The sequence below is a fragment of the Amblyomma americanum genome, chromosome 4 (genome assembly GCF_052857255.1).
Source record: "Amblyomma americanum isolate KBUSLIRL-KWMA chromosome 4, ASM5285725v1, whole genome shotgun sequence".
Taxonomy (NCBI): Eukaryota; Metazoa; Arthropoda; class Arachnida; order Ixodida; family Ixodidae; genus Amblyomma; species Amblyomma americanum.
In genome coordinates, this window is record NC_135500.1 from 37,453,577 (window position 1) to 37,474,271 (window position 20,695).

Here is a 20,695-nt window from a genome sequence, read left to right on the forward strand (position 1 = left end):
TCACATAACAAACTAATTTGTAAACTCAAATTCGCTGGTCTGCCTTCTTCCTTAATCAAATGGATTACTGCTTACCTCATTGACAGCACCCAATTTGTTTGTGTTGGTGGTCACTCCTCGCACTCCCTCCCGGTAACACCTGGAGTTAACCGCAGCGGTGGCCAAGTGGTTGAACATCCGCCTCGCATGCGGGAGTGCGGGGTTCGATCCCCAGTGCCGTTGGGTACTCACCGGTGATACAATGGGTACAAGCTTTCCCCTGGTCTGGTGCTCAGCTTCTTTAGGATGAAATGCTTGGGAAATGGGTCTTTGACTCCACCTTGAGAAATGAAGAATACCTTGTGTCATGGCGCTCTTTGGCCGTAGATGCCTTTGTGCCATAAAAATCCATAATCATCAACATCTGGAGTCCCTCAGGGAAGCGTCCTTGGCCCGTTATTATTTCTTATCTATATAAATGATATTGTTAACATTATCACACAACCAGTTCAAATTAGGCTGTTTGCGGATGACTGCGTTTTATTCACAGAAATTAAAACTCCGGAGGACCAAGTAGTGCTTAATTCTAACCTCAACAGCATTAATGATTAATGTTGCAGACACGATATGAAACTAAGTGCTGAAAAAACAGGTTTCATGAGAATAACTAACAAAAAACACAGCCTATCTTATCAGTACCACCTATCATCACTGTGCCTATCAAAAGTAATGCAGTACAAGTACCTTGGCATAACAATAACTAATACCTTAAGTTGGAATGCTCACATTTCTAACAGTTGTGCATCATCCTTCCATAAACTGCTTTCTTAGATAAAAATTAAAACGAGCCCCTTCCGCAGCTAAGCTTATAGCTTATACATCAATCATTAGACCAAAATTCGAATATGCCTCTACAGTGTGGGATTCTTTCACTAAAATTAATATCCATGCGTTAGAAATGATTCAGCGGAACGCAGTTCGTTTTATTTTTCTAAATTCTGCATTACCGATTCCCCTACAACTTTAATGAATGTTAATGGCATACAGACACTGGAAACTCGAAGAAAGTTTTTGCAACTAAAATTTCTCTTTTTGTTGAAAAATAACAAGCTAATCAATGAGCAGCCTGGACCCTTACTTAAAACCGCTAGTGACGCGATTAACGAGACATCGTCACGCCTAGTCCTTAACACCTTATCGTGCCAGAACAAACGTGTACAAATATTCTTATTTTTCCCGAACAATAACTGAGTAGAACCAGCTTCCTTTGAGTGGACTAATAAGCACTGAGAGCATTGCCAATTTTTTATAAAGACTTCTGAATGTTGTATGTCCAGTTCTGGCGAAAACAAAAAAAAATTGTGTTCAATTTACCTATTTTTTGTTCGAATCATGCATGTGTTGTCTTTGGTTTGTTTATCTTTTAATTTGTGTGCTAAATGTTACCATGCCTTGTATCTCGTTGTATTGCCCCTCCTGTCCGGGCCTACCAAGGCTGGTAGTATTGAATAAATGAAATGAAATAAATGAATGACCATCGCACTGATGAAGCACATGTTTGGCCTGCCAATTACTAAGTACTTGGTTTATGCATAATTTAGAGCTGCACTAGACAGATTGCAATATTGTTCAGAAAGATAGAATCTAGCTTGGTTAGCCTCGCACCACAAATAAAGTGTGATGTCATTGGTACATGCCCCAATTTCAATGACTTCACAATCTGTGATGGAAGACTGAACCCCTTATGATCAGCCCTGAAGTATGGCTGATAGCTAACGAGGGGTGATATGGCAAGAATATGTTGTGCAGACAGGAAGGCACGGTGTTAGAGCATACTTACAATTTCAGCGGAGTTGTAACCAGGCACCTTGACATTGCAACGCAGGGCCAGCTGGGTAGAAGAGATTAGGAAGTTTGATCGAAGTGTTATGGAAGAGAGGCCTTTGTACTGCGGTGGACATAGGCTAATGATTATGGTGACAACCTTGGCATCCTTTGCTGAGATTGCAGCTGCATCCCAGTATTCACAAAATCCAAAGCACTTCACGCACATGAAAACCAAGCTGTGCGTGCGATTATTGATGCGACTGAGATTAGCCGGTTGGCGAATCAGTGTGTCAGTTGCCTTTCCGTATTGCTTTCTAACAAGGAGCGTATTTTTTCCACAGCGGAATGATTTGTCAGCTATCATTTGTGCCTTCCATTTTGGAAACCGTGGTTCCCTTCATGCTTTACTAATAATTTGCTTTTTTTTTCTGTCTTCCCTTCCTTTTCTTCATTTTCGTTTTTATTCCATGTATACTGAATTTGCTTTTGCAATGACTGTTTTTAATCTTCCTGCTGTGCATCTGGTGGCGTGTTCTTTATGCTTTCAAGACTGCTTTTGCTACACTGTACCTTTCACATCTTCTTTAGCTTAGCTTTTAGTTGGCATTTTTACCCTTTGTTTTACCCTCATACTTTCAACACTGCTTTTGACTATACTTTTAGTGCTTTAAAATCTATTTTCTGCACTAATATGAGATGATGTTATTTTTGTTGTCTTCTTCTCTTGTGCTTCATGTTGTGTCAAGGAACAGAATCACTGCTGCTCTTAGCCATGCTTAATTTAAAGCTGACAAAGAACCTTCGAGATAGGCACTAAAAGCAACTCCGAAGCATGACTGAAATCATTCGAGATAAACCTAGTCGCATATCATGTCGCAGTGATAAAACCAGCTTTAAGCATGATCAAATAAGCATTACAAATCTTTGTAGCAATATCACAATGTTCACTTGAGGGCTTTCCTTCTGTGCTCGTGTAATCTTTTCACCATGTGGCCCCTTTGGTGAAGTCATATGGTGTTGAGATTTTCTGCTGTGCATAAGAGGTACATAGGAGCAACTTTTCTGCACAGAAGTTGGAAATAGCACATGTGTTGCTGTCTCTCTTGTCTTTATCCCCGCTGCTATTTGCACCGAAGTTGTGCTCAGCAAACATGCGTTCATATGTAGCTTTTTTTGGCCACGACTTGACGGCCTGACAACTAGCACATGGAAAGCTGAAATCTTGATGGCAACCAGTGTCCCCCTCCTCCCATACACACATTGCATTCGCTTAAAGGGGTGCCTGGCCAGTGCCTTTGTCAGTGTATGTTTGACTGGTGGCAAAGTATACTGTTTGGCTAGTTGGTTCATTCACATCTGTGACTTTATTTCCATGGCAGACTTTGAAGAGATTTAAGATTTTATGCATGAGCTTTTAGGAGCACGCCCTGACAGATGGAGGGACACTCGGGGTGCATTAGCATCACATCCATCTTTCACCAGAGCACTTGGAGAACTAGCCTTATGAATGCGAGCTTTTATTCTTTTTTGCCTCTTTGTTTGCACATGCTTTTCTGCCTCGTGGTCAGTCTCTTCAATGCTGAGTCATGGTTTTGAATAAAGTTACAAGTGAGCACTTGTCATATCTTTTTTTCTCATCCTTGTTTTGTGTTGCACTTTTTTTAACCATTGGTATTCTTGGTGGATTATTCTCTCTAGGCAGTGGCCTCTTCCATATAAACAATGCAGTACTGGCAAGAAGTCGTTGCACTTTACTGTTGAAAATGAGGTTACATGTTGAACTGCCTGCCACAGTAACCGCACTTTTATAGTGCTGAATGAAGGCACCTTTATGCCGAAATTCTGGTGTGCACCAAAAAATTCTAGGTGCTCAGAATTTACATCTTGAGCCATAAGTTATTATCAAGTAGAGGGAAATATTAAAATTTTAAGAGGTTTATGAAAACCTGCCTGTTGCTTACAAATAATGGGTAGTTATACAAATTCTGTCTGGCCTTCACATGTGCATATTATGGCTCTACACTGCTTTCAAGGCCTTCAGTCTAGTTCCATTCACTCAGTCCTGTCGTAGGAAGTTGCCAAATCAACACATTTTAGGCTTTCTAAGTGCTCACACTTACAAAACAAATAAATAGAAACACACATTCCCCAAAGCTATATGATAGCTGCCATAAAAGGTGGCAGCACCCGTATTGAAACTGACATTGTGCGTTCATTTTGCATGCCTGGCTCGAGATGGCTGCAGGCTGCTTGTTGCAAAGGTTTACAAATGTAAGCTCCAGCCATTCGCATCACGGTACATCCTTCCAGTCACCGAAAATGACATCAAACAGGCTTTGTGCTCATATGGCGGCACTGTGACTGAAGGGAGATATCTGCCAGGCCTACTTGTGTGCCTCGTATCGTGGCAGCGACAACCTGTTCCTTCTTTGTATTGACATTGTTGCACCGCTGCGCCATCTTTGCTCTACAGGGCGATTTCCTTCTCGGTATGTGCTCAGCCTGCTGCTCTTCTGGGGCTTCTTCCTGCTGTATGCGCTGCGCGTCAACCTGAGCGTGGCCATTGTGGCCATGGTCAATGGCACAGCAGTGCTGGCGGCGGGAACAGCAGCTCACGGTGCGGCCTGCCCTGCCCCTGACGGCTCCCTCTACAATGCCACCGCAGACCCCGAAACGGTGAGTCGGATGATACGGGGGCACCTTTTAGCCACACTGCACCTTCTTGTGACACCTGCTGGGCTGCAGAACACCAGAACCAGGGACAGATTTAAAAGGGTGACAGTCTCTCTCTCTCTCTCTCTCTCTCTCTCCCCCCCCCCCCCAAGTGAGAAATTTTGCATAGAAAAATCATGCTGAAGCCCATTTTTCAAGAAAACAAAGTCAAAGAAGTGTACATGGCATTTAAGTTGATAACGATGATGATGAAGATAGTGAATTTTGATGGCGTAAGGGCATCTATGGCCAAAGAGCGCCACGGCATAAGATATTTTCGTTTTCTGAAGGTGGGATCAAAGACCCATTTCCCAGAAATTAAGCCGAGCACCAGGTTTAAGTTGAGCTGAAGACCGGCGTCGGTAAGGCAGGTTAAGACTTGCTTCCACCAGGGACACATGAGTCTCCAAGTCGGGCGAAAAGATCACTATGTCATCGAGATAACAGAGGCACAATTTCCATTTCAGGCCATGCAGAATGGTGTCCATCATGCACTTGAAAGTATCCGGAACATTACAGAGGCCAAAAGGCATGACGTTAAATTCATACAGGTCATCAAGGGTTACAAATGCAGGTTTTGGGCGATCTTCGGCTGCCATGGGGACCTGCCAGTACCCAGAGCGTAAATCGAGAAAAGAGAAGAGTTCCGCTCCTTGAAGGCAGTCCTGAGCATCATCGGTGCGGGGAAGAGGGTAAACATGCTTTCGCATGATCTTATTCAGGCGACGGTAATCAACGCAGAAACGAATAGAGCCATCTTTCTTCTTCACGAGGACCACGGACAAAGCCCAGGGACTGTGTGAGGCCTGAATCATGCCGCTCTGAAGCATGGTGTCAACCTGTTCTTGAATTAACTTGGCGCTCACTGGCGGCGGCACGATATGGGTGCTGACGCAAAGGAGCGAGGTCATTGGTGTCGGTGTGGTGGGCGTCATTCGTCGTGCACATCAAAGCGGGTTGGTGTGACTCGAAGGAGGAACGAAATTGATGAAGCAACGCGAGAAGTTGAGTGCGTTGAGGTGCAGGGAGAGAGGCGTCGATGGAGGGAAGGAAAACGTCTGAAGGCTAAGTGTCGAGTGCAGGAACCAGCGGGCTGAGGGCATCTGAGTCGAGGGACAGCAAGTTGTCAGTCTCATCGTGATAGAGAATGAAATCAATGATCTGGATGGTACCGAGGCACTCACTGTGATGCACAGTGAAAGCATAGTAAACGAATTAGTCACGAACAACACTCTAAGGCCAGCGGTGAGGACGGCATAAGGTATGGGCAGGGACTTACGGCACACAAAGAGGGGCGATGGTGTAAAAAGTGCATTGCTGTCGCGAACAAGGTCAGAAGTGATGGGCACAAGAACAGTAGAGCAGGCAGGCAGGTCAGTGATTTGGCAACAACAGCTTTGACAGGAGCAGCAAAAGCGGCATCGAGCGACGAGGAACCACTGAGCGCAAAGAACTCGAATTCAGCACGAGCACAGTCGATGACTGCATCATAGCGCAACAGGAAGCCCCAAGCCAAGATGATTTCATAAGAACAGGTTTTCAAAATGATGAATTCAGTCACGTAGAGGATCTCCTGAATAACGACTCGAGCCGTGCACGTCGCTGATGCCACAATAGCCTGCACGCTTGAGGTGCGCAGAGAGAATCCAGAAAGTTGGGTCGTCACTTTTCACAAGGAGCGGCTAAAGGTGACGGCCATGGCAGAAACAGCAGCAAGCGCCAGAACAGAAACACCTTTATGGAAACAGCGATCAGATTTGCGGGAAATAATTGAGGCCTTGGACATTTCGCTGGTGGCACAGTTCTCACCTCAAGAACTGTGGCATCTAGTTTTCCTCTTGCGAAAGATCCGGGCGCCGGCGCTTGGGAGAAAGAGAGTGGCGACGAGGAGAATGTGAGCGCTGGGTGGAGAAGGCAGTGCGATCAGGTGAAAGAGGGCGATGCTGTGGTGGCTCAGCTGGCAGTGAGTATTCACTGGGAGGAGGCCAGTAACCGGCAACTTGGGAGACTGGCACACAACGATGGCAAAGGTTGGCCACATGACCAGGCAATCCGCAAAAGTAAGAGATAGGCCGATCGTCACTAGTGCGCCAGGGATTGCTGAATTGTCGAAGCGGTCGGAAAAAAAGGTGTCGGAGCGTGAGGGACTTGAGGCACGGACTCCTGAGGTGGAACGTAGGTTGAGTGGTAGTTACGCGGCCGCAGCTGTGCGGCGGCAGCAGCGTAGGTCAGGGGTGCAGCGACAGGTGCGGGCGGCTGTGCTCGTGTGGGTGGAGGCACTGATGGAAGGGCCTCAGCCACTTGTTCGCTGATGACATTGCGAAGGTCGGGCAGCAGGTATGAAGATTGCACGGAGTGGGATGGCAGAAGTAGGAGTTGATGTGCAACTTTCTCATGCACGAAATATTTGATGTGTGCCAATAGTTGCGAGTGGTTGGGTGCAGCCGACAGGCCGGCAAGTGACTCGACAGGCACTGCATGCTGGCGAGTGACTAGCCTCTGCTTGCACAGCTCGTCGTAGCTCTGGCAGAGACTGACGACTTCGGCAATGGTGCAGAGATCTCGCGACAGCTGCATCTTAAAGGTGTCATCCTCGATGCCTTTCATAATATACTTGATCTTGTCAGCCTCGGACATCTGGGGGTTGACACGGGAGCACAGGTTTACCACATCTTCAATAACGTCTCACCCGACTGCTGAGAGTGCTCGCGCAAGCGGTGTTCGGCGCGCAGCTTGCGCACAGCAGGACGTCCGAACACTTCAGTGAGGTTCGCCTTGAACACGTGGGAAAGTCTGCTTCGTGGTTTTGAAACCACAGGTTGGTAGCGCCGGTCAAATAAAAGATGACGTTGTTCAACTTGGTGGTATCATCCCACTTGTTAGATGTGCTAACCCGCTCGTATGATGTGAGCTGGTCGTTAAATGTCATGATCGTCAGTACCGCTGAAGAGGGCGGGGTCCCGCTGCTGGAGGGAGCCGGAACGGAGGACTGGTTCGCCCGCCTGCACGGCTTGATGGTTCGCGTCTTCGGGCATAGCGGGGGTGCAGGATGGTTCGAGGATGGGGAACCAAACCTCCACCAAATGTAACGGGGCCTTTGGTCAGCGCTCAGGCGGCAGCGAAATCACGGCGGCGACACAGTCTCTGGTCTATCCAGGTCAGCAGGCTATCGCTCTGAGTGATGGCAGTGCAGCTAGGCTAATGCCCTTCTTCTTCTCACAATATGGATATAAAATTTACAATGAATCGTAAAGATAGGTGCAGTTTGCATTAGAGCTCGAAACTAGAATGAAATTTTGTCTAGTATTACTGATAATTTTTTTTCTACTAATGTACCTTTTTCTTAAAATATACTATCCGCAGAGTGTTCAAATTTTGTATGAGAGTAGCAACCAATGCTTTACACAACTGATACCAAATTTATGTGCTTCAAACGAAAAATAGATTTATTATGTTTTTTTCCTGTTGATGCAATAAAATTTCCACCCATGAATAGATTTTTTAGTCAGAAAAATACAACTGAACTTAAACTGCTGATTCTGCTCCCAGTTATGTAAATGGAATTGATTAACAACTGTGAAAAATTTTCCTGAGTTCCTGAGAAAAAGATACACAAACCTCCAAAAGTGTTGTTTTGGGAAAAATGCCAATAAAGTCTCTGAAAACCGTTTTGTTCGTCAAAGCTTTCCTTATCAGAAGAGCTGCAGGAGCAGCCCTAGTGGCTGGAAAATGTACTACAAACAAGGCAGAGTTTCAGGAAAAAACAAAAACTTGTGTTTCTATTGAAAAACTTAAAGCAATGAATTTTTGCGAGCATCTGAAACAAAGAGACCATGTCGAGGTGCACCCGCTTTTCCCGTCAACGAGACGACGATAAAGGACCAAAAAGTCATTTTCTAAATCGCAAATACTCAAGTGTACGTTCACTGAAAGATAAAGAAATTCTCTCTCAGATGATTGCAAAATCTCAAAATCAAATCCTTTGACAACACTAAGCCTCACCCCACCTTGAGTTATCCACTGTGGTGGCTCAGTGGTTAAGGCTCAATGGTTTCGATGGAGGCGAAATGCAAAAGGGGCCCCTGTGCTGTGCGACATTAAAGATCCCCTGGTTGTCGATCCCCTGGTTGTCGAAATTATTCCAGAGACTTCCACTATGGCACCTCCTTTTTCCTGTCTTCTTTCACTCCCTCCTTCATCCCTTCCCTTACAGGGCAGTTCGGGTGGTGTCCTCTGAGATATGTGAGACAGTTACTGCATTATTTCCTTTCCTCAAAACCAATCTTCAAAACCCATTTTCCCCACCTTGAGCAAGCATGTATGTCCTTCACATAAAGGGAAAGATGAAGTTGACTACACAGATGTCCACATAATAATCAGAGACCATTTAACATCGACATCGCTGCAGCAGAAAGCAAGTTGCTCTTTGATTACATGCGCAACATCCTCGCGGCACAACTGAATGATGACCACACGTGCATCCTTACTTAATCCGCCATCATATAAGCAAGGGAACAAGAGTTCACAATTGGTAGCGAGGTGCTGAAAGTGGTAAGAAAGCACGTCTTCTCAGGGCAGGTAGTGACCGCAGATCCGGAACATGAGAGTGAAATAACTGGAAGAATAAGAATGCGGTGGAGCGCATGTGGCAGGTTCTCTCAGATCATGTATGGCAGTTTACCAATATTCCTCAAGAGAAAAGTGTACAACAGCTGTACCTTATACCGGTACTCACCTACGGGGCAGAAACATGGAGGCTAACGAAAAGGGTTCAGCTTAAGTTAAGGACAACGCAGCGAGCCATGGAAAGACAAATGAGAGGTGTAACATTAAGAGGCCGGACGCGAGCAGAGTGGATGCGGGAACAAACGCGGGTTAATGACATCTTTGTTAAAATCAAGAGGAAGAAATGAGCTTGGGCAGGGCATGTGATACGAAGGCAAGATAACCGCTGGTCTTTAAGGGTAACGGAGTGGCTTGCAAGAGAACGCAAGCGTAACAGGGAGCTGCAGAAAGTTAGGTGGGTGGATGAGATTAAGAAGTTTGCAGGCATAAGGTGGACGCAGCTGGCGAAGGACAGGGTTAATTGGAGAGACATTGTAGGGGCCTTTGCCCTGCAGTGGGCGTAGTCAGGCTGATGGTGTTCATGATAAGCAGTGTTCATGAACGCTATGGACAACATAGTGTGTCACTTGTACAATGTTACGTACAACCCAAGAGCTGTTACCCTGCGTTACGGCTAGGTCTAAGGAACCTCCCCAGTGCACAACGCATGCCACTCATCAACCCAGGCTACATGAGGGGTGCACCTTTGACAGTATCGCAGAAAGGAGGTCGCACCACACACTTACCAGTGCATCACTTTCAGTTCACCAAAACTGGTTCACATGAGTACATTACAAACAGCAACAGAACCACATTGCATCTTTTAGTGCAAAAGCACTACTTCACAGGGCCAAGTCCAACCAAGAATCTTGTGACTTGCCTGACCTTGAGGGTGCAGAAACAAAAAAAAATATTGCCGCGACTGGGTTTAGAACTCGCGGCGGCACGAACAGATGAGCTTCACTGGCCGCTGCACGAGAGCACGGTGCTATCACCGCAGCCGGTCATGCCTCATGTTAAACTGTAGCGCACTCTCGCGCTGTGCATTGCACATCGTTGTGCGATCAGATCAGCTTAACCTCGATCAGAGCGTAACCTGTGTCTAATATCGTCGCCAGATGTGCCGACGACCCAGCAAAGCAAAACCATGAGACAACCAGGCTAAACATTTGCTTTCGCATGCCTGTTCTGTTTAACTACATTCTACCACTCTTTTTTTCTGGTGAACTATCAGTTCACACCATTTCTGCGTCAACAGCCCTGAAAGTGCTTACTGAATGGTAATCTTTTCCCAAGCAGTGGGGTTCTGTTGTTGTTCTTTTCTTTCTACAGCCATGGAAACAGCCTTAAGCAAGACTATAGGAATTGCAGTGTCATTGTGTATAGGCCATAGGGACCATCATTTCATTGTGCAGCTTAAGTCTGCTGCTTTACAAGCAGTGAAAGGAGACAAAAAAATTGACAGGACGGTTACCACTGGTTAACACAAAATACAGCGAAAGCTATTAAAGTATTTAGGCTTTATGGTATGCTGTGGTAGAGAATATAAGACAGACTTCACATCTGTCTAGTTCCAGGGCGTTCTCTTTAGTTTTCCAAACATAGTCATTTTTTGTCTAGGTCTCCTTTCTAGTCCACCGCTTTAGAAGTGCAGCGCCACTGATGATCCTCTCCTTGGGCGATGCATTTCGCAACAGCTAATGCAGATGGACTTTGCTACATTCCTCTGCTCTTACCATACCCTTCCCCCTTTTGCAGTAACCGTGTTCGGATGGTTACCATGGTACGCCTTCCTACACTCTCACCATACCCTCGTTTCACGGCAACCCTCCTCCTCCTTCTAGGGTAACTACCCTCCAGTTAGTTCCCATGACAACCAGGTATCAGTTTCACGTCCTCGCACCCTCGCCATACCCTCCTCCTTCCACGGTAACCACCCTACCGATGGTTCTTGAGGTAACCACCGACCAGTTACTCATATCTCCACTTGCGTCATACCTTTCTCGTTGCAAAGTAACCACCCGCAGAGTGGTTCCCATGGCAACGCATTCACCAGTTTTGCCGACGACTGCGGCAAATTACATGGTATACTTCAACACGAAACCCAGGAATTTATTTATTTATTTAGTCCTCAAATGCCTTTTGGACAGGGGTTTTACATGATGGGTGGGCAGCTTCACAAAAGAAAATTTGCAATGGCTGTCCTGAAATTCGTCGCACTGGAGTGGTGAACCCCGTCTTCAGGCAGATCATTCCAGTCTTTCACTGTTTGCGGAAAAAACGAATGAAGGTGTGATGATGTGCGCACGTGCGGTGGGTATACAGACTTGGAACGACTGGTCCGGGATGAATGGCGGTGAGCGGGAGATATAACGCGGTTATCGATTCGAAAATGATAGAACTTGTGGTAGAGAATGAGCGTGGCTATTTTACATCGAGTTTCTAGATTGCGAAGATTTGCATTAGATTTTAGAGCTGTGACACTAGTATAGGAAGTATAGTCATTAAAAATAAATCGAGCTGCCCGGTTTTGGATAGATTCAATGGAGTTAGGAAGATTAGTCTGATGAGGGTCCCAAACTGAGCATGCATATTTTAGCTTGGGCTTTATAAGGGTTTTGTAAGCAAGGGTTTTTATGGAAGGGGAGCAGAATTTAAGATTTCACCTTAGAAAGCCGATAGTACGGTTAGCTTCGTTAGACATTTTCGCTATGTGAGAGGACCATGAAAGATTCTGTGTTAAAATGAGACCTAGATATTTATAAAATGTCACAGAGGATATTACTGTGCTACCAAAAAAATATGTGAGCACTATGTGAGAATGGCGGTGGTGAACAGTAATTAATGACTTTTTGCTGACATTTAAAGACATTGACCAAGTTTTACACCATTTTTCTACTGTTTGTAAGTCGCATTGAAGAATGAGAGCATCTGAACAATCGTTAATCGGTCGGTATATAACACAATCATCAGCAAACAGAAGGATGTTAGAAGATATATCGTTAGGGAGGTCATTGATGTAGATTAAGAAGAGTAGTGGGCCCAGAACGGAACCCTGAGGCACACCAGAAATCGCAGGAGACAGCGGAGAGGAATGGTTATTTGCGAAAACGAACTGATGACGGCCGATCAAAAAACTACGTATAGACCTAGGGGATGAAGATTTAGGCGTGAAAGTTTCAAGGAAAGTCTATTATGAGGAACCTTGTCAAAAGCCTTGTCGAAGTCTAAAAACAGTGAATCTACAGGTAAGTAGAAGTCTAGGTGGGATCTGATGTCACTGATGAAAAGTTCAAGTTGTGTATCGCAAGATAAATTCTTAAGGAATCCATGCTGACTGGAATGAAAAAAGTTGTTACAAATAAGAAAATTCATGATTTGGCTAAAAATGATATGCTCCATCAACCTAGAACAAACGCTAGTAATGGAAATTGGCCGGTAGTCAAGACATGATGATGATCATCCTTTTTTAGGAACTGGAATTACCTTACCTCTTTTCTAATGCAGCGGCACCCCTCCAGACGAAGGAGACTGTTGAAAAATGTACGACAGGATGACACTGGTAATTCCTTTGGTGTTTTTGAGTTCTTTGGCGTTGATGTCGTCAACTCCAGCAGATGAGGTTAGCTTCAGTGATTCGATTAATTTGCAAATGCCATGAGGTTCAAAAGTGATGTCTGGCATGTCAGGATGTTGAAGGTTAGGAAAACAAGGGAGATTGCCTTCGGGTTCTTTGGTGAAAACTGAACAAAACGCAGAGGTTAGAGTGGTTGCAACTTCGGTATCAGGAATATGAATGTCGTTTTGGTCAAGTATTCTTATGGATTTCTTCGGGCATGGATTTATAACCTTCCAAAATTGACGGGGGTTTGTACGCATCATACCGTATGAACGCGTGTATGGGCCGCACTTTTTTTCCCAGATTCTGGGGGCAAATTTCGGGGTGCGGCCCATACACGCGATTTTCGAAAAAAAAAATTTTTTTTTCAAGTGAAAGCAAACCAATCTGGAATGCGCGGCATTCATTTACCGTTCAGGCATCACTCACGGAGTCTTCAGACTCCGAGCTGGTGCTGTGTTCAGGCAAATGTTCAGCCCACAGAAAGTCGTCTTCGGTCCCGTCTAAACTGTTTGAAATTCCGGGCACTTTGAAACTCCGGGTTGCAATGTCGGCCGACACGGAATTCCACGTGGACAAAATCCATCCAAGCACAGTCACGAGCGGTGCCCTCTTAAGCCGCCCTGTCGGCGTCTCGTCGTGATTGCCATTGGCCATCCATTCCGAATACTGCCTTAATAATAATAATAATAATAATTGGTTTTCGGGGAAAGGAAATGGCGCAGTATCTGTCTCATATATCGTTGGACACGCCCTAAGGGAAGGGATAAAGGAAGGAGTGAAAGAAGAATTCAACCTTCGAAATTAAACCTTAAAAGGCCGATTGACGCTTACATCCAGGGGTTGCAGCATGCCGGTAAGGCCGCCCGGTATCACGGCCATGTCTGCGGATACCGCGCAGGCATTCCTTAACCCTACCCGTCAAGTGACCGCGGAAGCTGTCCAAGACGAGGAGCGATCATCGGGCCAGCATGGCGCCTGGGCGCTTCTCCCAAACGCTTCTTACCCAGTCGAGCACAAGCTCATCGTCCATCCAGCCCTTTTGTTGGGCGCGAACTACAATTCCCTTGGGGAAAACGCCTTTAGGAATCGTTTTTCTTTTCAGGATGACATAGGGGGGCAGCTTCCGCCCGTCCGCGGTGACGCACAGCATAACGGTACACCGTTGGCGCTCCGCGCCGGTTGTCGCACGAAAACACTCTTCTTTCCTTTCAGTTCAACTGTGCAGCTCTCGGTACAGTCGAACCACACGGGGGTCTGGTCGGCGTTCGCTGTCTGCGAAAATATATAGTTGTGCTCATGACGCAGACCGATGACATACTTCTGAAAGCTGAGCATCTTGTCGGTGTAGTCGGGGGGCAGCCGCTGGCACAGCGTGGTCCTTCGCCGAAATGATAGGCCCTTCCTCTTCAGAAATCTTCGTACCCAGCCGGCACTAGCCTTGAAGTCCTCGTGCGGTATGCTTTTAGCACGCGCCAAGGGTTGTGCCCTCACGCGCCAGCATGTCCGTTGTCAACGCGTAGCCGTTGTTCCGCACTTCCATTGAATAGCATAGCAGCTCTTCTTCTAGCTCAGGAAATTTGCATGGCTTGCCTCGGAAAGCGCGCTTTTTGGAGCTGGTATTCTTCAACGCATCCCTTTGTCCGCACCACCGTCGGACACACTTCTCGTCCACGTCAAATTTTCTGCCCGCGGCATGCTTGCCGTGTTCGAGAGCGAACTCCACTACTTTCAGCTTAAAGCCCGCCGTGTAGCTGTTGAGGTGCTTGCCCATCGTGCAACAGTGACAATGCTCGGAGGCAGTTCATGAAAAAGTGAAGAACGACAGCGCACGAGAGCAACAACTATGCCGAGCGACCACGCTAACACAACCACCAAAAAACGCATGCTTTGACAGCCAGAACAGAACAAAGTTAGACCTGGCGATACCGATGCCGATACGGATAGCGGAAGTACAGTAGCAGAAGCTCGCGGCAGAAGAAAAGATGATGATGATGGATGGATGAATGGATGGATAGATGGGTACGGCTGAACCCTTTGCATCAGGCGGTGGCTCAAGCCACCTAGCCATGTCTTGTGAAATTTTACTCCTGTCTTGCTTTTAGCCACCAATCAGATAACCTTCGCTTGGTTACTTCTAACCTCTTAAAATCCACTTTCCCTTCACTATCCCTAAACCCCAATGCCTTGGGTAAGTCAGCCCCGCTGCTTTCCACTGTAGGGTGAAGCCCTTTACAGAAAAGTATCAAGTGTTCAGCCGTTTCCTCCTCCTCTCCGCACGCAATGCACAAAGTGTCTATCTCCTGGTACCTGACTCAATACGTCTTAGTCCGCAAAACTCCAGTCCTGGCCTCAAACAACAGAGCTTCCCCTACAGTTATCATAGATATTTTCTTTGACAATTTCCTGTTTAAAGGTCCGGTATGTTCCCAGTGCCGATTTCGTCAGCATCCCTGTTTTCCACAGAGCTCTCTCTGTTTCTTTAACCTTTTTCTTAACCGATAATTGCTGATTTGCCCCCTTACTGCTGTCCAGATATTTGCTTGTCAATTTTCTAGTTCGCTTTCTCCATTTCGTGTCAACATTCTTTATATACAGGTATCTGAAAACTTTCCTAGCCCACTGCTTCTCCTCCATCTTTCTCAGTCGTTCCTCAAATGCTATCTTACTGCTAGCCTCTCTGCTTTCGAAAGACGCCCATCCCATATCACCCTGTACCCCCTGATTTGGTGTATTGCCATGTGCTCCCAAAGCTAACCTCCCTACTCCCCGATGTTTAATTTCCAGCCTTGCTTGAACATCTGGCCTCATACACAGGACCGCATTACCGAAGGTCAGGCTAGGGACCATCACCCCTTTCCAGATCCCTCTTACCACCTCATACCTATTGTAATTCCACAGTGCCCTATTTTTCATGACAGCTGCATTCCTACTAGCTTTATTCATTACATATTTTTCATGCTCTGTCAGATACTCAAAACTGTTATTTATCCACACCCCAAGATACTTGTACTCATTCACTACTTTTAGCACGAACTCCTGTATTCTATGCTCTCCGCCCTCTTCATTAAATATCATGACTGCAGATTTTTCCTTACTATACTTGTAGCCTAATCTATCTCCCTCTGTACTGCATATGTCTAACAACTTCTGCAGGTCTTCCTTGTTGTCAGCCATTATCACTATATCGTCCGCGTATATTAGTCCCGGTAATGTCTGTTTAATCAATTCCCCTTGCTTGAAAAAAGATAGGTTGAAGCCTAGTCCGCTTCCCTCTAGCTTGGTCTCCAACCCTTGCAGGTACAACATGAACAACAAAGGGGACAGAGGACATCCTTGTCTGAGCCCGCGCTGTGTCTCAACAGACCCTGATACATTTTTTTCCCATTTTATGAGCACTCTGTTACCTCTATATATATATCTTGTAAAAGATTAATTACACCAATTTCCACATCCAATGTACCCAGTATGTCCCACAAATGCTTCTGAGTAACGTTGTCATAGGCTCCCCTAATATCCAGAAATGCTAGCCATAAGGGCCTGTGTGTCTTTTCCGCAATTTCTATACACTGTGTCAATGAAAATATTGTCCTCCAACCTCCTTTGTTTCCGGAACCCATTCTGTAGTTCCCCTAACACCCCCTCGTTCTCCACCCAAGCCTGCAGTCTATCCTTTATAATATGCATCACCACCCTGTAAACCACCCGCGGCCTCGGGCGCCATCCATGGGCGGCACCTCGAAGCTCCTGTGCGCATGTATTTCGAAGGCTATTCTTGCGTGTTTCCTGGAAAGTTTAGGTGCGGCCCTTACACGGATTTTTTTTTTTTTTTCAAATATTTCCTTTGGGAATACGGGGTGCGGCCCTTACACGCGTTTATACGGTATCAGGAAGTGAGGTAGAAAAAAACGATCGCTTAGTTTTTGCAACTAGAGACTGAAACGTTTTTATTAGCGCTGCGATACTTTTCCCATGCGCGAGAAGTGTTACCTTGTTTGGCGATGCGATAGTCGTTTCTTTTTATTGTTAAGGTGCTTTAACATGTTATTGAACCAGGGGGAAGATGGCCGTTCAGTTACGTGAATTGTGGGAATATGGGCTTTGATTAATTCCTGCATTTTTTATTTAAAAATTATCCTGTTATCTTCAACTGAATGGCAGGAGAATGTATCAAGAAAAGAGAAACTAAACTGAGTTAACTTTTCATTGGAAGTGATGTAATCACCTCTGTCGTAGAGGGTTATTTTCTTCACTTTTTTCGGGTACCCTATACAAGATTGATAAGTAGCGTGAATTACGGCATGATCGCTGAGCTCGGGCAAAAGAGTTAACGCAGAAAGGTTATCAGGATGTGTGGTGAACAAAAGATTGAGCAGACTGGAAGACTGATTATTATGCCTTGTTGGGGTAGAGATAAGCTGTGACAAGCCAAACGTAAGGCACGTGTTAAGAAATTCACTTTCGGTGTTGTTTTTCGACATTGTTAGTGCTATGTCCGACCACGTTATTGCTGGAAAGTTGAAATCCCCGAACAAAAGGATTGGTGTGCTGGGAAAGAGATGTGCCAGAGTGCAAAGTGCCTCGTGGAAATATGCGACAAAGCTTGGATCGGCATCTGGGGGTCGGTAACATGCTCCTAGGTGGGTGGGAAATTTAGTGCAAACGAACAGTATTTCCAATAGAGAGGAGATATCAATTTTAAAGCAGTGTAGTCTACGGTTAGTTGCTATTATTAACACCCCTCCATCACGCCTCTCATCGCGATTGCAGCGGAAGATATCAAAGTTAGGTAAAGCAATATGAAGTTCAGGATTGGCGATGGTAGAATTTAACCAGGTTGCAGTTATAATGACAATGTTGCTATCTGTAGTGGAAACAAGGTTAGCAACTGAGTCAAGCTTTGGCAGAATGCTTCTAATGTTAGTATATAAAAATGGAAAAAGGACATTTTGGTGGTTGCTCTTCAGACCTAACTCTGAGCTATGTAGGACGTTCAACAACTTTCTCTGTAAAGTGATCATAAACATAGGTAGTGTTTTCCATGGTCAACCTGTCATGTCGAAGTTTATTATATTTACCTTTGGATTTCACAAATTCAATAAGCTTTTTGCAGGCGAGCCGAGTGTTTGGTGAATAGTCCGATGACACACTGAAATTGGTGTCTTTCAGTTTACCTGCGTTTGCCAGAATACGCTCTTTAACTTTGAAATGTGCGAATTTAACTATTATTGGTCTTGTTTTATTGACGGCAAAAGACCCAATCCTGTGTGCGCATTCAATGTCAACAGTGTGTAAATGGATGTCAAGCTTTGTTTTGCAGAAATCAATCACCAAACCTTCAGCTTCATTCCAAGTTTCTTCTTGGCTGTCTGATATGCCATAGAAGAGAAGGTTTGACCTACGGGCTATATCCTCGAACGCATCCAGTTTTGACGACAGGTGGAAAAGTTTGTCTGCATTTTCTTGAGCAACAGATTCTGCGTCATCCAACATTTTTTTCAATGCGGGAACAGAGGAACAATCTTGTTCAATTTTTAGAAGCCGATTCCGAATTTCTTTAAATTCCTTGTCATTTTGTGATAACTTTGCGTGCATTGCTTTCACTTCATTGAGTGCTTCAATGTGTGCTTAACAGCTGTCACTATAAAATGTAGGCACTGACAGGAAACTTCATCTATATTCTGTGGTGGTACAGCACTGCTGTTTGTTTCTGGCATAGTGCACTGCCACTGGTGCTGTTGGTTTGCACCACAGTTGTATGCAACACATTACAAGTAATTGATTACTTGCAATCAGTTACATTTTTATGAATAATCGATTACTTACTTGAACGGCAATATTTCGGGTATTTCAAATACTTTTTCAGTAGTTGACCACTGGGAACTGCAGCGGTAGCCAAGTAGTTGAGCATCTGCCTCTCATGCGGGAGGTGCGGGGTTCGATCCCGAGTGCTGCCGGGTACCCACCGGTGATACAATGGGTACAAGCTTTCCCCTGGTCTGGTGCTCGGCTTCTTTAGGATGAAATGCTTGGGAAATGGGTCTTTGACTCTACCTTGAGAAATGGAAAATACCCTGTGCCATGGCGCTCTTTGGCCGTAGATACCCGTGTGTCATAAAAACCTATAATCATCAGTTGACCACTGGTAATTCACTTTTTTCCGAAAAACAAGTTTTAACCAATGGTATAGCTTTGAGAACCTCAACCTGATGGAAACCAGCTGCTGAGAAGGATTCCGCCATCATGTCCGGACCACAATCGGCTCACTATCGTTTTCTGCGGCAGTTCTTGCCCCAAGAAATGTCACAAGATCGCTCTATGGGGACCCCCGTCTTGTCAAATGGAGCTGCAACCTGCCTACCACTGCACCCAACTCAGAGGCTTCCGCACAAAGCATGGAGCAACAGTGAAGCAAGGTGCTTCTTAGAGGACTTGTGCACTAGCATCGATGCATTGCACAACTACGAGTTCCTGCACAAGATGTTCACTTGTTATAATCACTTCCTTCCCTCCAGCTCATACATCAAGAGAGTGTTCAGTGTAGCTGCTGATCTATTCATGATGAAGTGTGGGATTATTAACGAAGACAGCTTTGAAAAACTTCTCTTGAAAATTAACAATGTGTAACAAAATATTGCCACAGTCCCAATCAATCCAGTGGCGCCATACCGCGGCCGAACTGTTTTAGATGGGACTTGCCATGCCTTGCGCTCTCGAAGGGCTAGAGGTTTTTCGTCTTCTTCCTCGCTCGAGCTCCCTGCTGTCCTGGACGCGTAGCACGTCTAATTAAGCCTGGTTTTGAGTGCTTTGACCGTTTATCGGTGACATTTGGTGGAGGTGCTGGGTAACGACCCATGTACGCTGACCTCAAGGACACTCTTGACGTCAGTTCTCAACGTGTGGCTACAACACCAGTCCACAAGGCGAGCCGCCGCCTGCGAGGCCTACAACCAGAGTTCGGCCATCTCGCAAGACCAGCAAGGGCCATGACGTCCGCTACGGCTAGCCAGACAAGTCAGCATTCCGGGAATGCCCCGCCGTTCGTCCTTCACACACCTCGGTCGCCCCCATCATTCCACGGTGAGAGGTTTGAGGACGTCGAAGATTGGTTGGCCAGCTTTGACCATGTGGCGGGCTTCAACGAGTGGGATGGCGAGCGCAAATTGCGGAACGTGTACTTCGCACTACAGGACTCGGCCAAGACGTGGTATGAGAACCACAAAGCTTCCTTCACTAACTGGGAGATCTTTCGCCGAGAGCTCTTAGCCACGTTCAACACCAGCGAACGAAAGGAGAAGGCTGAAATCGCCTTGCAATCGAGGTCGCAGCAGCCGAACGAGAGCGTCGCCATGTTCATCGAGGACATGACGCGACTCTTCAATCGCGCTGACCCCGCTATGCCCGAGGACAAGAAGGTACGCCACCTAATGCGCGGCGTCAAAGAGCAATTGTTTGCTGGACTGGTACGTGACCCGCCAAGAACGGTGGCCGACTTTGCCAAGGAGGCAACAAGCATGGAGCGTTCTCTGCAAGAACGAGGCGCGCACTACGGCCGTCAGGCTAGTGTAGCAGCTGCTCACCACTGCACGCCCACGTCGTTACCTACTGAGGAGCTTCGAGAGCTTGTGAGGAGCCTAGTGCGTGAAGAACTCAAGAAACTTTGCTTCGAAGCTCCACAGGCCAGCGTCGCTGCCATACCGGACGTGGTCCGAGATGAAGTCCGGCGAGCTGTTCATTCGCCACCAGCTCCGCAGCCAGCGCCCTATGTGATGACATACAGTCAAGCACTAGAAAGTCGTCCTGGGCCAGTGAGTCAAGCATTTTCTCCCGTCACTCCTGTGCCTTCACCGCGGTACCCAACTGCAGCTGTGCCCGTCGTACCGCAGGAGCCCCTGTCCACCATGAGCAAAGCGCACGTTTGCCGTACGCCAAGCAATAGGCCGCTCTGCTACC

The 20,695-nt window shown here is 46.2% G+C and overlaps 1 protein-coding gene across 3 annotated transcripts in view; it reads left to right on the forward strand.

Moving 5' to 3' along the window:
- The window catches only part of LOC144127873 (sialin-like), a 125,314-nt gene that overhangs the window by 35,394 nt on the left and 69,225 nt on the right, over positions 1-20,695 (forward strand). For all 3 annotated transcript variants that reach the window (XM_077660850.1, XM_077660851.1, XM_077660852.1), the window contains exon 2: positions 4,280-4,482. In XM_077660850.1, coding sequence (XP_077516976.1) covers positions 4,280-4,482 — 203 coding nt within the window. The remainder of the gene's footprint in view (positions 1-4,279; positions 4,483-20,695) is intronic.